At 43.2% G+C, this 14949-nt stretch overlaps 1 protein-coding gene across 2 annotated transcripts in view; it reads left to right on the top strand.

The window, feature by feature from the left end:
* The window catches only part of LOC139418113 (Rho guanine nucleotide exchange factor (GEF) 12b), a 121077-nt gene that overhangs the window by 88251 nt on the left and 17877 nt on the right, over positions 1–14949 (top strand). For both annotated transcript variants that reach the window (XM_071167317.1, XM_071167316.1), the window contains 5 exons: positions 3974–4006; positions 5554–5668; positions 6112–6217; positions 7109–7342; positions 8461–8614. In XM_071167317.1, coding sequence (XP_071023418.1) covers positions 3974–4006; positions 5554–5668; positions 6112–6217; positions 7109–7342; positions 8461–8614 — 642 coding nt within the window. The remainder of the gene's footprint in view (positions 1–3973; positions 4007–5553; positions 5669–6111; positions 6218–7108; positions 7343–8460; positions 8615–14949) is intronic.

Here is a 14949-nt window from a genome sequence, read left to right as displayed (position 1 = left end):
TGAGTTGCTGCTCAACAGATTTTTTTTTTTTTGAGAGAGGAATGGAAGATTCGATATAGGCCGATAGTTTTTTATATTTTCTGGGTCAAGGTTTGGCTTTTTCAAGAGAGGCTTTATTACTGCCACTTTTAGTGAGTTTGGTACACATCCGGTGGATAGAGAGCCGTTTATTATGTTCAACATAGGAGGGCCAAGCACAGGAAGCATCTCTTTCAGTAGTGTAGTTGGAATAGGGTCCAGTATGCAGCTTGAAGGTTTAGAGGCCATGATTATTTTCATCATTGTATCAAGAGATATAGTACTAAAACACTTGAGTGTCTCTCTTGATCCTAGGTCCTGGCAGAGTTGTGCAGACTCAGGACAACTGAGCTTTGGAGGAATACGCAGATTTAAAGAGTCCGTAATTTGCTTTCTAATGACCATGATCTTTTCCTCAAAGAAGTTCATGAATTTATTACTGCTGAAGTGAAAGCCATCCTCTCTTGGCGAATGCGGCTTTTTAGTTAGCTTTGCGACAGTATCAAAAATAAATTTCGGAATGTTCTTATTTTCCTCAATTAAGTTGGAAAAATAGGATGATTGAGCAGCAGTAAGGGCTCTCCGATACTGCACGGTACTGTCTTTCCAAGCTAGTCGGAAGACTTCCAGTTTGGTGTGGCGCCATTTCCGTTCCAATTTTCTGGAAGCTTGCTTCAGAGCTCGGGTATTGTCTGTATACCAGGGAGCTAGTTTCTTTTGAGAAATGTTTTTAGTTTTTAGGGGTGCAACTGCATCTAGGGTATTGTGCAAGGTTAAATTGAGTTCCTCAGTTAAGTGGTTAACTGATTTTTGTCCTCTGACGTCCTTGGGTAGGCAGAGGGAGTCTGGAAGGGCATCAAGGAATCTTTGGGTTGTCTGAGAATTTATAGCACGACTTTTGATGATCCTTGGTTGGGGTCTGAGCAGATTATTTGTTGCGATTGCAAACGTAATAAAATGGTGGTCCGATAGTCCAGGATTATGAGGAAAAACATTAAGATCCACAACATTTATTCCATGGGACAAAACTAGGTCCAGAGTATGACTGTGACAGTGAGTAGGTCCAGAGACATGTTGGACAAAACCCAATGAGTCGATGATGCCGCCAAAAGCCTTTTGGAGTGGGTTTGTGGACTTTTCCATGTGAATATTAAAATCACCAAACATTTTAATATTATCTGCTATGACTACAAGGTCCGATAGGAATTCAGGGAACTCAGTGAGGAACGCTGTATATTGCCCAGAAGGCCTGTAAACAGTAGCTATAAAAATTGATTGAGTAGGCTGCATAGATTTCATGACTAGAAGCTCAAAAGATAAAAACGTAGGTTGTAAATTGAAATTTGCTATCGTAAATGTTAGCAACACCTCCTCCTTTGCGGGATGCATGGGGGATATGGTCACTATTGTAACCAGGAGGTGAGGCCTCATTTAACACTGTAAATTCATCAGGCTTAAGCCATGTTTCAGTCAGGCCAATCACATCAAGATTGGCCTGATAGGCTGTTAAACAACAGCCTACCTGATAGTTTATTTTAGTTATAGCTTTCTCCATCTCATTTAACTAACTTAATACTGTAATTGTCCAGCAGCATACCACCCTGCATTCCACTGCTGGCTTGCTTCTGAAGCTGAGCAGGGTTGGTCCTGGATTGGAGACTAGATGCTGCTGGAAGTGGTGTTGGAGCGACAGAAGGAGGCACTCTTTTTCCTCTGGTCTAAAAACATAAAAAATCTCAATGCCCCAGGGCAGTGATTTAGGACATTGCCCTGTGTAGGGTGCCGTCTTTTGGATGGGATGTTAAATAGGTCACTAAAGATCCCATGGCACTTATCGTAAGAGTAGGGGTGTTAACCCAGGTGTCCTGGCTAAAATTCCCAATCTGGCCCTCATACCATCATGGCCACTTAATCATCCCCAGCTTCCAATCAGCTCATTCATCCCCCTCCTCTCCCCTGTAACTATTCCCCAGGTCGATGCTGTAAATGAGAATGTGGTTTCAGTCAACCTACCTGGTAAAATAAGGGTTAAATAAAAAGTCATTGTAATTCCATGTTGCATTGATTAGAGATCTCTCACATTGCTTAGTACACATGGAGCCACTGACTGTAGATAGTGCCATTTTGAATGGCCGACAATAACAACAACATGTGAAGCCTGTGTAGGCTACTATGGTATGTCATTTTATGGGGCACACATCATACAAATTAATTGAAAAGTTTTTTATTTATTGAATTAATAATGTCTAATGTCATGGTATGTCCTTGTGTGTAGCAATGTCACATACTTAATTTAGACAAATACTTTTCCTTGTTGAAATAGACTTATGATTAAAAAGAAATCTGAATACTCTCGCAATTATTCGAAATCTAACGTCTGTTGGGATATTAAAATATTAGAATAACTGTGCGGTCCCTAGGTGTCATGGCTTACTGAAATGGCATGGAACCACTCTGTTGTTCCAGTTACCGTGTGTGTGGAGAAGAAATTGTACCACATACACGTGCCATTTCTGGGAATTATTTCCAGGTCAGTGAGTGATTGCGTGTCTCTGCTCTCTGGGCCTCAAACACGCCAAACTGTACAGATTACAGGGATTAAGATAGATACAAGGTAGATATTATCGCTCTCTCTCAAACACACAGACACAGACAGACAGACATACAAAGACAGACGACAGAGACAGACAGAGACACACACTCGTACTTTCAAGACCACTGATATCATCTCACTCTCCCAAGACCGTCTCTCTTACCTGCACTCACCTGTTTAGTGTTGATGCCAGTGTGAAGGTTTAAGCCATTCCGGGATAGACTGTAGCTACTAGTTACCAATGTTTTGACATGTGCAAGCACATGCCTTTTGAAATTGCCTTGTGAATATTTTGGGCCTTTTAGAGTTTTGTTTGATAACAGAAAAAAACCTAAGCATCACAGAGATCCTAAATGATTCTACACTGAACAAAAAAATAATACAACATGTAAAGTGTTGGTTTCATAACCTGAAATAAAAGATACCAGAATTGTTCCATATGCACAAAAACCGTATTCCCTGTTAGTGAGCATTTCTCCTTTGCCAAGATAATCCATGCACCTGACAGGTGTGGCATATCAATACGCTGATTAAATAACATGATCATTACACAGGTGCACCTTGTGTTGGGGACAATAAAAGGCCACTCTAAAATGTGCAGGTTTGTCACACAACACCATGCCACAGATGTCTCAAGTTCTGAGGGAGCGTACAATTAGTATGCTGACTGCATGCATGTCTACCAAAGCTGTTGCCAGAGAATTAATTGATAATTTCTCTACCATAAGCCACCTTCAATGTTGTTTTAGAGAATTTCGCAGTAACACCCCCTCACAACTGCAGACCATGTGTATAGCGTTGTGTGCGGTTTGCTGATGTCAACGTTGTGAACAGAATGCCCCATCGCAGCGGTGGGGTTATGGTATGAGCAGGCATAAATTACGGACAATGAACACAAATGTATTTTATCTATGGCAATTTGAATGCATAGAGATACCGTGACGAGATCCAATGTGTAGCACCAATGTGTAGCACCCACCTGGATGATGCACGGCAGCCATTTTGTGCCAGAAAGCTCGCCAGTCATGGGCTGTTTCTCAACTAATCTTTCTTTGATTCTTCACATCCTCTCTCCTCTCATCCTTCTCAAAAAATATTGGAGAAAAAGGTCAGAATAAAGGGACCTTGGATCTTCTCCTCCAATACAGTTGAGAAGGAGGCGAGGAGATAGGATGTGAGGAATCACATAATAACTAATTGAGATATTAAACATGGGCTAATAGAACTGCATTACCATTATACAAGCAGACTACACATTTGTCTATTTGAAGTAGAAGTGAAACTGCTTATTGTTGTGTGTGTGCACGCTTACACGTGTGTGTGTGTGTCACTTAACCCTATTATTTGTTTCTCTTTTTCCAGGCTGACGTCACAGCCCACAGAAGAGGAGAAGTGGTAAGGGGGGATTTTTTTTATCTAAAGCCGGGGTTGGCAACTAGATTTTTGTCAGTGGATGGTTGGGGGGGAGGCAACATAATTATAATAATTTGTACACTGCATATTGACCACAACTAAGCTCAATAAGAGATTGTATTTGAAAATGATTATTTCGTACCTGAGATACAGATTTCCTGTTTTGCTTGAGGGCCCCAAAAATTCCCTGCGGGCCACCTGTTGCCGACCCCTGATGTTAAAGTAACTAACCACTTCATGTCAGAATTTGACGAGGATAGGTCTGTTCTCATACTAGAGTTTAGAACGTTTGCTGGGGAAGTAGCGTGTTGATTGTTGAATGAATTCAAGTGAGTGTGTGTGGTCACAAAGTGGTTGTGTATGAGTTCAATTACTTGTGAAGGTCGAGGTGAAACACCCACACTATCTGGGCCTGTATTCACATAACCTGTCAGAGTAGGAGTGCTGATCTAAGATCATTTCCCCTTTTGGTTATTATTTTGGTTATTATTATATTGACAGGGGGGACCTGATCCTAGATCACCACACCTACTATCAGATGCTTTGTGTATACAGTCCTGATCGGAAGTCCACGCGTATTGGAATTATGTTCTCTTGGTTTAATACTCTAAACCATTTCTTCCCACTATTTTCAGTCGCATGTAGTTAGCACACAGATTATATGATAGTGGTTCATATCCCATATGGCTAACCGGCGTTCTGTTCTGACTAAGGGGTCTTCTTCTCTGTGCTAGGACAGATGGTGTGTGCGTGCGTGCATGCACAATGTTGTGTGGTCTATTTGGGGAATGGCTCATGTTGTGGCTGCATATTTCTAATATGTGAATTCCATCAGCATGTTGTTTCTATCAATGCTGTGAGAAGAGCTGTTGAAGTGACATGGGACACATATTCAGTAACCTAACTAGCACCCTATTCTCTATATTATGCACTATTATGCACTACCAAATTGGGTGCCATTTAGGACGCATTGTGTCTGCCATTACGTCATAGCGTAATGACTTACCTAGTTAAATAAAAGGTTAAATACAAGTTTTAAAAAGTGTCATCTGCCTCCATCTGTTGGAGATCTGTGGTACTACACACTTTGAGTTGTGCCAGGGTGGTGTTCATTAGTACCAAATGGTAGAAAACAGACCGATGTGGGGAGGGACTACCTGGTCTTGTGAAAAAAATATTTTTGTTTTTAGTTGCAAAATGTTTTCCTTTACACGCCCTAATTAACACGACCCTGTTCTGACAATATGAATGGTATTGAAGAATAGGGCGATTAGTAAAAACTGATTAGGTCAGTTTCCTAACCTTTTCATTCGATTTTCCTCACATGTGCTTCTAGTGATTGATAACATGTGTCCTATTAGAATTACTGTTTTCAAAGAGCCTTGGGAGACATTTATGTATCATGACTTAACTGTTTTTCTAAGTATAATAATATCATCAATATGATGACTTAAATGATAAATGATAAAGTGGGCTGTACTGGGTTAATGGTAATATAAACAATGAATAAATAGTGTATTGTGTTGCAGCACTACTATGCAGTATGTCATCCTCACCTATATGAAACACCTGGGGGTGAAAGTAAAGGAACCACGTAGCCTAGAGCCCAAACGAGTCCGCATCAACTTCCTGCCCAAGATCAAGGTACAACACACACAGACACATACTGTACACAACCAGCTTGATGCATCAATGATGTATTTGAGCACAATACCGGGGTCTTTTACAGCTTGTAGGAACTTCTAATTTAATGTAGCATAAATTATTCAGTTTCTTCACACAGCGGCACCGTTTTACTTCTTAGTATGAGTTTTTTCTTGGTAACAAGCATGGTGACATAGTGTCTCACTTGTTAGCAGCTTTCCAGGGTAGCGTTCAGTAGGGAACAATCTTGTGCAACTTCCAGATAAAAATAGCATAAAACAAACATGCCTCATTGACATGTAGAATATGTATAATAAGGAATCACGGCAGCTCTATTCATGACATGTCTATCTTCAACGTTCTACAACATTTGCCTACTGCAAGTGACCCCGTTTTAAATTCTCTGACTGGGCAGTTTGTATGTGTTTTGTTCTGTGGAGCAGAAGAGCATCAAACCTGAGAAAGAGGGGGAGGAGAAGGTGAAGAAGCCTCGCTTTCCCAGCATCCTCGGCCCTCCTCGGCGGCCCAGCCGCGTGGACTCAGCTTCAAGTAAGTGTGGAAGAGTACAAATGGACGTAGTACACTTAACAGTTCCCTCCTAGTGTGCCAGTTTGGAACGCAAAAAAAACGGTAATGGTTAGTGTGAGATGTGTAACAGGCTCTGTAGTGACACATTTTTTCATATACAAAAATAACAACATCCCTATGTGCCAATATCCACACTAGCATTTACCTAATATGCATGTCCAATACATCACCAGTAGTATGCAGGTGTGGATATTTGAACTTAGTTCAAGGGAATGTATAGCCCTGGTATTGCACTGAGGACAGAAGCTAGTGGTGTTGTGTTCAGGCTCAGACACATTACATCTCACATCCAGTTCTGTAAGGAGATTGTGGACTTCCGCAACAGGAAGTGCCTGTCTGGAGTTGTGTGGGCCAGCTCCCCATTACGTTGTGCTGCTCCCTCCATAGATATACACATGTTAGACTTGCACACACACTCATTTACATGTTCAAAGAGCCTTGGGAGACATTTATATATCACGACTTAAACATTTTTACAAGTATAATAAGTATTGCAATTAATCAGTGTGATGTTTTACATTTTTTTATGATTTCATATTGAGATAAATACATCTGTACTTCCATACTGCTCCTTTTCATTTGATCAGATGTCCATTTAGAAATGAGGAAGATATGGACCCTTTTGTCATAACATTGCTACTTTGCCGTTCTCAACCAATTGGCCAATCTAGTAGATCTAGTTGATCTATATCTGTATTGTATCAGCCAAGCCACTGTGGTTCGTCTCAAGCCCCCTCCCTCTTCATAGCTGCTGCTCCTTCTTTCTCCCTGAGCTCTGGGTTTGGAGATAGTGTGACTGTGCATGGCTGTGTGAGCTACTGACTCACGTTTGGCTTATATCTGTGTGTGTAGTCAGTAAGGCCATGGAGTTGAACAAGCATCGGGGCCCCCAGAAGCAGCTCTCCCAGCCCGCCCTCAGCGTCTTCGAGCAACCAGAATTCTCGGCAGGCGGCATCCGTGCCCGCAGCCAATTCAGCGATCCAGGCTCTGACGCGGCCACCCACCCCTTGGCCTACATCGCACCACCCCCCCACAGTGCCCCAGCCAGCCAGGGCTCCGACCCGACGGGACGCGACTCTGACTCGGGTAAGGACCCCTCCTCTCTCCCCCAACCTATGCCTTTCCTCCTTACTGTTTCTTCATATCTGCCTTTTCCACTCCACTTCTCTCAAATAATGATAGAAGGTAAAGAATTGTGTCATACAGTATAGCGCTTTAGTGCTTTTCCAAATACTCAAATAGCTATATATTTGATGGGTGGACTCACCTCATTCAGTATAATCCATACCTCTTTTCTCACTCTCTCTCGCTCTCTCTTTCTGTCTTCATGTTTTCCCTCCAAGCTGGCTTCCTCGCTTTCTTTCCTCCCCACGTTGTCTGTTTGCTTTTGTTCTGTCATCCACTTCCCTCCTCTCAGACATGTTTTCTCCTTGGCCTTTTGTTGTCAGGACTCTTTTACACTGGCTTAGCCCGGCTTACAGTGGCCCAGCCTTCTGGAACACAATTGGCTCTTTGGCTTTTTCTTGTTTATTCCTAATTGGGGGGAGGCCTTGTTTTCAGAACGTCGTCTAGGCTTTGTCTGCATATGATCTGTCGAAACGACCCCTCTCTTTTCTTTTTGAAACATCTGCTGTGTGTAGTGCAGATATTATTTTTGCACTGCTTTTAGACTATAGCGTATCTCTAGTCTTGAGCTTGTTCCACCGCACGATAAGACAACTGTTGACTTACACACTTCTCTTCCATGGAGATCTTGTTTGACCTTCAGAATGAAGAAACTTACGTGAGCCTTCGCCATATTGCTTAGGACCATATTGCCTCTGGTTGGACGTAGAATATAACTTTATTAATTCACATGGAGAGGGACATTCACCCTGCTAAAATGTAATTGAACTTCATTAATCCACCTGGAGAAGGACATAAGCCTTGGTAGAATTGAATGGAACATTATTAATCCACCTGGAGAGGGACATTAGCCCATTAACCTTGGATTGTTCTAATGTAAGAGCCTCCCTCTGGGGTCATATGTATCAAGTGTCTTAGAGTAGAAATGCTGATTTAGGATCGGTCTTGTCTTTTAGATCACAACTAAAATAAGATTACATGGACTATGGGGACCTGATCATAGATCAGCACTCCTACTCTGAGATACTTTTTACTTACAACCTCTGATCTCTCCTCCTATTTTGTTCTCTCCTCTCCAGGACTCACTCCCTCTTCTGCCCTACCCAGACTGAGCACCGACGGGCTCCACTCGGGCGACACCCTGGACGGGATGGTCCACCTAACCAGCACCCACTTTGACTTCAGCCCTTGCACCCTGGACCAATTACAGGAGGAGGAGCGTGAAAGTGACAGGTAAGGGCGGGAACAAATTCATGGTCTCAGGGGGCGGATTCAAACCCATGCAGACTCTGTTAGACCACAAAGGCCACAGAGGCGATACACTTTGATAGTGTACCTCTTGTTATAACAATCTTCAGTGGAATATACACAGCTAGGTGTTGATTAGACTTTGCTAAATATACAACTTAATATGAAGCGGGTGTATAAACATAGGGGTGTGGAATCATGGCCAGTGGATCTTCCTAGACAGTTGAAGTTATAAACTTCTGGCGCTGACAGAGATGGCCGCCTCGCTTCGCGTTCTCAGGAAACTATGCAGTATTTTGTTTTTTTATGTATTATTTCTTACATTGTTACCCCAGGAAATCTTACGTTTTTATTACATACAGCCTGAAGGAATTATTGGATATAAGAGCAACGTCAACTCACCAACATTATGACCAGGAATCGGACTTTCCCGAAGCGGATCCTCTGTTTGGTCCACCACCCAGGACAATGGATCGGATCCTCTGTTTGGTCCACCACCCAGGACAATGGATCGGATCCCAGCCGGCGACCCAAAACAACTGCGCCGCAGAAGGGGCAGACGGAGCGGTCTGCTGGTCAGGCTCCGTAGACGGGCACATCGCGCACCGCTCCCGAGTATACTACTCGCCAATGTCCAGTCTCTTGACAACAAGGTAGAAGAAATCCGAGCAAGGGTAGCCTTCCAGAGAGACATCAGAGATGGTAACGTTCTTTGTTTCACGGAAACATGGCTCTCTCAAGATACGTTATCAGAGTCGGTACAACCACCTGGTTTCTTCACGCATCGCGCTGACAGAAACAAACATCTCTCTGGTAAGAAGAAGCATGGGGGTGTATGCCTTATGATTAACGAGACGTGGTGTGATCATAACAACATACAAGTCCTTTTGTTCACCTGACCTAGAATTCCTTACAATCAAATGCCGACCTCATTATCTACCAAGAGAATTCTCTTTGATTAGAATCACAGTCATGTATATCCCCCCCAAGAAGACACATCGACGGCCCTGAACAAACTTCATTGGACTCTATGTAAACTGGAAACCACATATCCTGAGGTTGCATTTATTGTAGCTGGGGATTTTAGCAAGGCTAATCTGAAAACAAGGCTCCCTAAATTGTATCAGCATATCGAATGCGCGACCCATGGTGGCAAAACCCTGGATCATTGTTATTCTAATTTCCGAGACGCATACAAAGCCCTCCCCCGGAAAATCTGACCACGACTCCATTTTGTTGCTCCCAGCCTATAGACCGAAACTAAAACAGGAAACGCCCGTGCTCAGGTCTGTTCAACGCTGGTCCGACTAATCGGGTTCCACGCTTCAAGATTGCTTCGATCACGTGGACTGGGATATGTTCCACATAGCGTCGGACAATAACATTGCTGAATACGCTGATTCCGTGAGCGAGTTTATTAGCAAGTGCATCGATGATGTTGTACCCACAGTGACTATTAAAACCTTCCCCAACCAGAAACCGTGGATTGATGGCAGCATTCACGCAAAACTGAAAGCGCGAACCACGGCTTTTAATCAGGGCAAGGCTACCAGAAACATGACCAAATAGAAACAATGTAGCTATTCCCTCCGCAAGGCAATCAAACAACCTAAGTGTCAGTATAGAGACAAAGTAGAGTCGCAATTCAATGGCTCAGACACAAGATGTATGTGGCAGCGTCTACAGTCAATCACGGACTACAAAAAGAAAACCAGCCCCGTCGCGGACCACGATGTCTTGCTCCCAGACAATCTAAACAAATTCTTTGCTCGCTTTGAGGACAATACAGTGCCACCGACAGGGCCAGCTTCCAAAATCTGTGGGCTCTCCTTCACTGCAGCCAACGTGAGTAAAACATTTAAATGTGTTCACCCTCGCAAAGCTGCCGGCCCAGATGGCATCCCTAGCCGCGTCCTCAGAGCATGCACAGACCAGCTGGCTGGTGTGTTTACGGACATATTCAATCAATCCTTATCCCAGTCTGCTGTTCCCACATGCTTCAAGAGGGCAACCATTGTTCCTGTTCCCAAGAAAGCTAAGGTAACTGAGCTAAATGACTATCGCCCTGTAGCACTCACTTCCGTCATCATGTAGTGCTTTGAGAGACTAGTCAAGGACCATATCACCTCCACCCTACCTGACACTCTAGACCCACTCCAATTTGCTTACCGCCCCAATAGGTCCACAGACGACGCAATCGCAATCACACTGCACACTGCCCTAACCCATCTGGACAAGAGGAATACCTATGTGAGAATGCTGTTCATCGACTACTCATTGAATTTAACACCATAGTACCCTCCAAACTCGTCATTAAGCTCGAGACCCTGGGTTTCGACCCCGCCCTGTGCAACTGGGTCCTGGACTTCCTGACGGGCCGACCCCCAGGTGGTGAGGGTAAGAAACATCTCCACCCCGCTGATCCTCAACACTGGGGCCCCACAAGGGTGCCTTCTCAGCCCTCTCCTGTACTCCCTGTTCCCCCATGACTGCGTGGCCATACACGCCTCCAACTCAATCATCAAGTTTAAAGACGACACTACAGTGGTAGGCTTGATTACCAACAACGATGAGACGGCCTACAGGGAGGAGGTGAGGGCCCTCAGAGTGTGGTGTCAGGAAAATAACCTCACACTCAATGTCAACAAAACAAAGGAGATGATCGTGGACTTCAGGAAACAGCAGAGGGAGCAGCCCACTATCCACATCGACGGGACAGTAGTGGAGAAGGTGGAAAGTTTTAAGTTCCTCCACTGCCTGTTCACCCCGCTATCATCCAGAAGGTGAGGTCAGTACAGGTGCATCAAAGCTGGGACCAAGAGACTGAAAAACAGCTTCTATCTCAAGGCCATCAGACTGTTAAACAGCCATCACTAACATTGAGTGGCTGCTGCCAACATACTGACTCATCTCTAGCCACTTTAATAATTAAAAATTGGATGTAATAAATGTATCACTAGCCACTTTAAACAATGCCAGTTTATATAATATTTACATACCCTACATTGCTCATCTAATATGTATATACTGTACTCTATACCATCTACTGCATCTTGCGTATGCCGTTCAGCCATCGCTCATCCATATATTTGTATGTACATATTCTTATTCATTTCTTTACACTTGTGTAAAAGGTGTGTATAAGGTAGTTGTTGTGAAATTGTTAGATTACTTGTTAGATATTACTGCATGGTCGGAACTAGAAGCACAAGCATTTCACTACACTCGCATTAACATCTGCTGACCATGTGTATGTGACAAATCAAATTTGATTTGACCTAATTCAGGCTGTGGCCATTGTCGTTCTAAATTCAAGCTACGAGGCCATTGAGGACAATTTACTTAATCAACCTATTTTACATTAATTTGTTTAGCAAGCGTTACATTTTAAAACTAAACTATGAGGTAAGCAAGAACATTCATCGATGTACACTGAGTGTACAAAACATTAGGAACACCTTCCTATTATTGAGTTTCACCCTTTTGTGCCCTCAGAACAATTCAATTGGGGAATGGAGTCTACAAGGTGTTGAAAGCGTTCCACAGGGATGCTGGCCCATGTTGACTCCAATGCTTTCCACAGTTGTGTCAAGTTGGCTGGATGTCCTTTGGGTAGTGGATCATTCTTGATACACTTTGGAAACTTTTGAGCATGAAAGACCTAGCAGCGTTGCAGTTCTACACTCAAACCGTTGCGCTTGGCACCTACTACCATACCCCGTTCAAAGGCACTAAAATCTTTTGTCTTGCCCATTCACCCTCTGAATAGCACAAATACACAATCCATATCTCAATTGTCTCAAGGCTTAAAAATCCTTCTTTAACTTGTCTCCTCCCCTTCATCTACACCAGGGGTGTCAAAGTCAAATGGACGGAGGGCCAAATAAAAAAATCAGCTACAAGACGAGGGCCGGACTGTTCGAATGTTCATTGAAAAATTTTTAAATGACGCATATAGTCTAGTGAACCTAATTGAACCTACTGAAAACCTAACAAATATATTACAATATGATCAGATAAATAAAGCAATATTTTCTTATGGCTCTGTCAGTAATCTTTAATTTTCAACAGACACAAAAGACAAATTTCCTTTATATAAATATCCCCATAACATGAACATTAAATGAAAGAAACCGGTATTCAAGGCACCATCAGTAGACTATATTTTCTATTTTAGCAAAAGTGGGCTAAATTTACTTCAAAGAAAAAACAATAATAGCAATTTTCTATCATCCACTCAACTGAAATATTTTTAAAATATAATTGGATTGAAATACAAAAAAATAAAGTGCAAAAATCTATTAATCAAAAACAACACTTTGTTTAAGGAGAAGTAACATGCAGTGAAAACAAATATTAAATTTTAACTTTTAAACTTGAACTGAGTAAAAACTCTAAATATGTGATTGCACAGTAATGTTCACTTGTTTGAGGTTGAGGGTGATACTTGGTGGTGTCCCATCTTTTCCACAAGTTCATCAATGTTCGGGGTAAGGCTCTGAGCTGAAGAAATCCTCAGAATTGAGTGGAGGTGTTCAGCAGTAAGTCGACTTCTGTGTGATGTTTTGTTCAGGTTCATCAAAGAAAACAGTTGTTCACACAGGTATGTGCTGCCAAACATAGACAACGTTTGAGCAGCCTGGATGCGCAGCTGGGGCATTGTGCCGGGGAGGAAACGGGCGAACTCCGCAGCACCCACTGCCGCATATTTTGCCCTCAGTGCATCATTGCATTGGAGGTCAATCAACTCCATTTGGAGGTTTGGTGGTGAGCTTTCCACGTCAACAGCAAATGGGTTACCGAGCAGTTCCAACCTGCTTTTTTGTGCTTCAAAGTCAGCAAATCGGCGTCGAAAGTCAGCGGCAAGCATACCTATTTTATCAGCCAACTGTGTGCTCGGGAACGCACTGGTAGAGAGCTTCTCTTTCATGGTCTGGCAGCTGGGAAAGTGGCTCAAATTTTCTTTCCGCATCTGCGTCTCCCACAGAGTCAGTTTGGTTTTAAATGCCTTCACTGTACTGTACATATCAGAGATGACACGATCCCGACCCTGCAGCTGCAAGTTTATTGCATTCAGATGACTCGTAATGTCACACAGAAAAGCCATTTCACACAGAAACATTTCGTCTCGGAGTTGTGTTGTGTCTTTCCCTTTGCTGTCCAAGAACAGACAAATCTCCTCACGAAGCTCGAAACATCTTTGAAGCACCTTTCCCTGGCTTAGCCATCGCACCTCTGTGTGATAAGGCAAATCACCATGCTCCGTTTCTAACTCCGTCAGAAATGCCTTGAACTGGCGGTGATTCAAACCTTTGGCTCTGATAAAGTTAACTGTGCGCGTGATGATGCTCATTACATGCTCCATTTTCAAGGCTTTACCGCACAACGCTTCCTGGTGTATGATACAATGATAAGCTGTCAGCTCACCTGTCGCGTTTTCCTCTTGCATCTTTTCCCGTATCTTCGCCACCAGTCCGCTCCTGTGTCCACACATCGCAGGTGCTCCGTCGGTTGTCAAACCCACGAGTTTTTCCCAAGGCAGCTCCATCTCATTTACACATCTTGACACCTCTTCATACAAATCATGCCCCGTAGTTGTGCCATGCATAGGACGTAAAGCCAAAAACTCCTCTGTCACGCTTAGGTTGGAGTCCACTCCGCGGATGAAAATTGACAACTGGGCAATGTCAGAAATGTCGGTGCTCTCATCCACAGCCAAGGAATATGCAATAAAATCTTTTCCCTTTTTCACAAGCTGCTCTTTTAGATTGATGGACAACTGGTCTACTCTCTCGGCAATGGTGTTTCTGCTCAGACTCACATTTAAAAAGAGTTGCCTTTTTTCTGGGCAAACTTCGTCACAAACTTTAATCATGCAGTTTTTGATGAAATCCCCCTCCGTAAATGGCCGGGCTGATTTAGCGATCTCTTCTGCCAAAATAAAACTGGCCTTGACAGCAGCCTGGCCTTGTGATTTGGCTTTTTTGAACAGAGCCTGTCGAGATTTGAGGCCTCGTTTTAATTCCTCTGCCTTTTGTAGCCTTTGTTCCATGTCCATATTCTTGTTTTTGTCCGCGTGTTTCGTTTCATAATGTCGTCTCAGATTATACTCTTTCAGTACCGCCACACTTTCTCCACACAGAAGACACACAGGTTTTCCAGCTACCTTCGTGAACATATACTCCGACTCCCACCTTGTTTGAAACCCCCGGTTCTCAGTATCCACCTTCCGTTTTGCCATTTTTGATGGGTATCTGAAAGTTAATTTTACTGTGATGCTGACGACTGCTGTGCCAATAAATATTGAAATGAAGCAGCCT

This window comes from Oncorhynchus clarkii, chromosome 10, assembly GCF_045791955.1.
Source record: "Oncorhynchus clarkii lewisi isolate Uvic-CL-2024 chromosome 10, UVic_Ocla_1.0, whole genome shotgun sequence".
Taxonomy (NCBI): Eukaryota; Metazoa; Chordata; class Actinopteri; order Salmoniformes; family Salmonidae; genus Oncorhynchus; species Oncorhynchus clarkii.
Note: the sequence above shows the minus strand (reverse complement) of the source record. Positions and strands in the feature narration are given on the sequence as shown.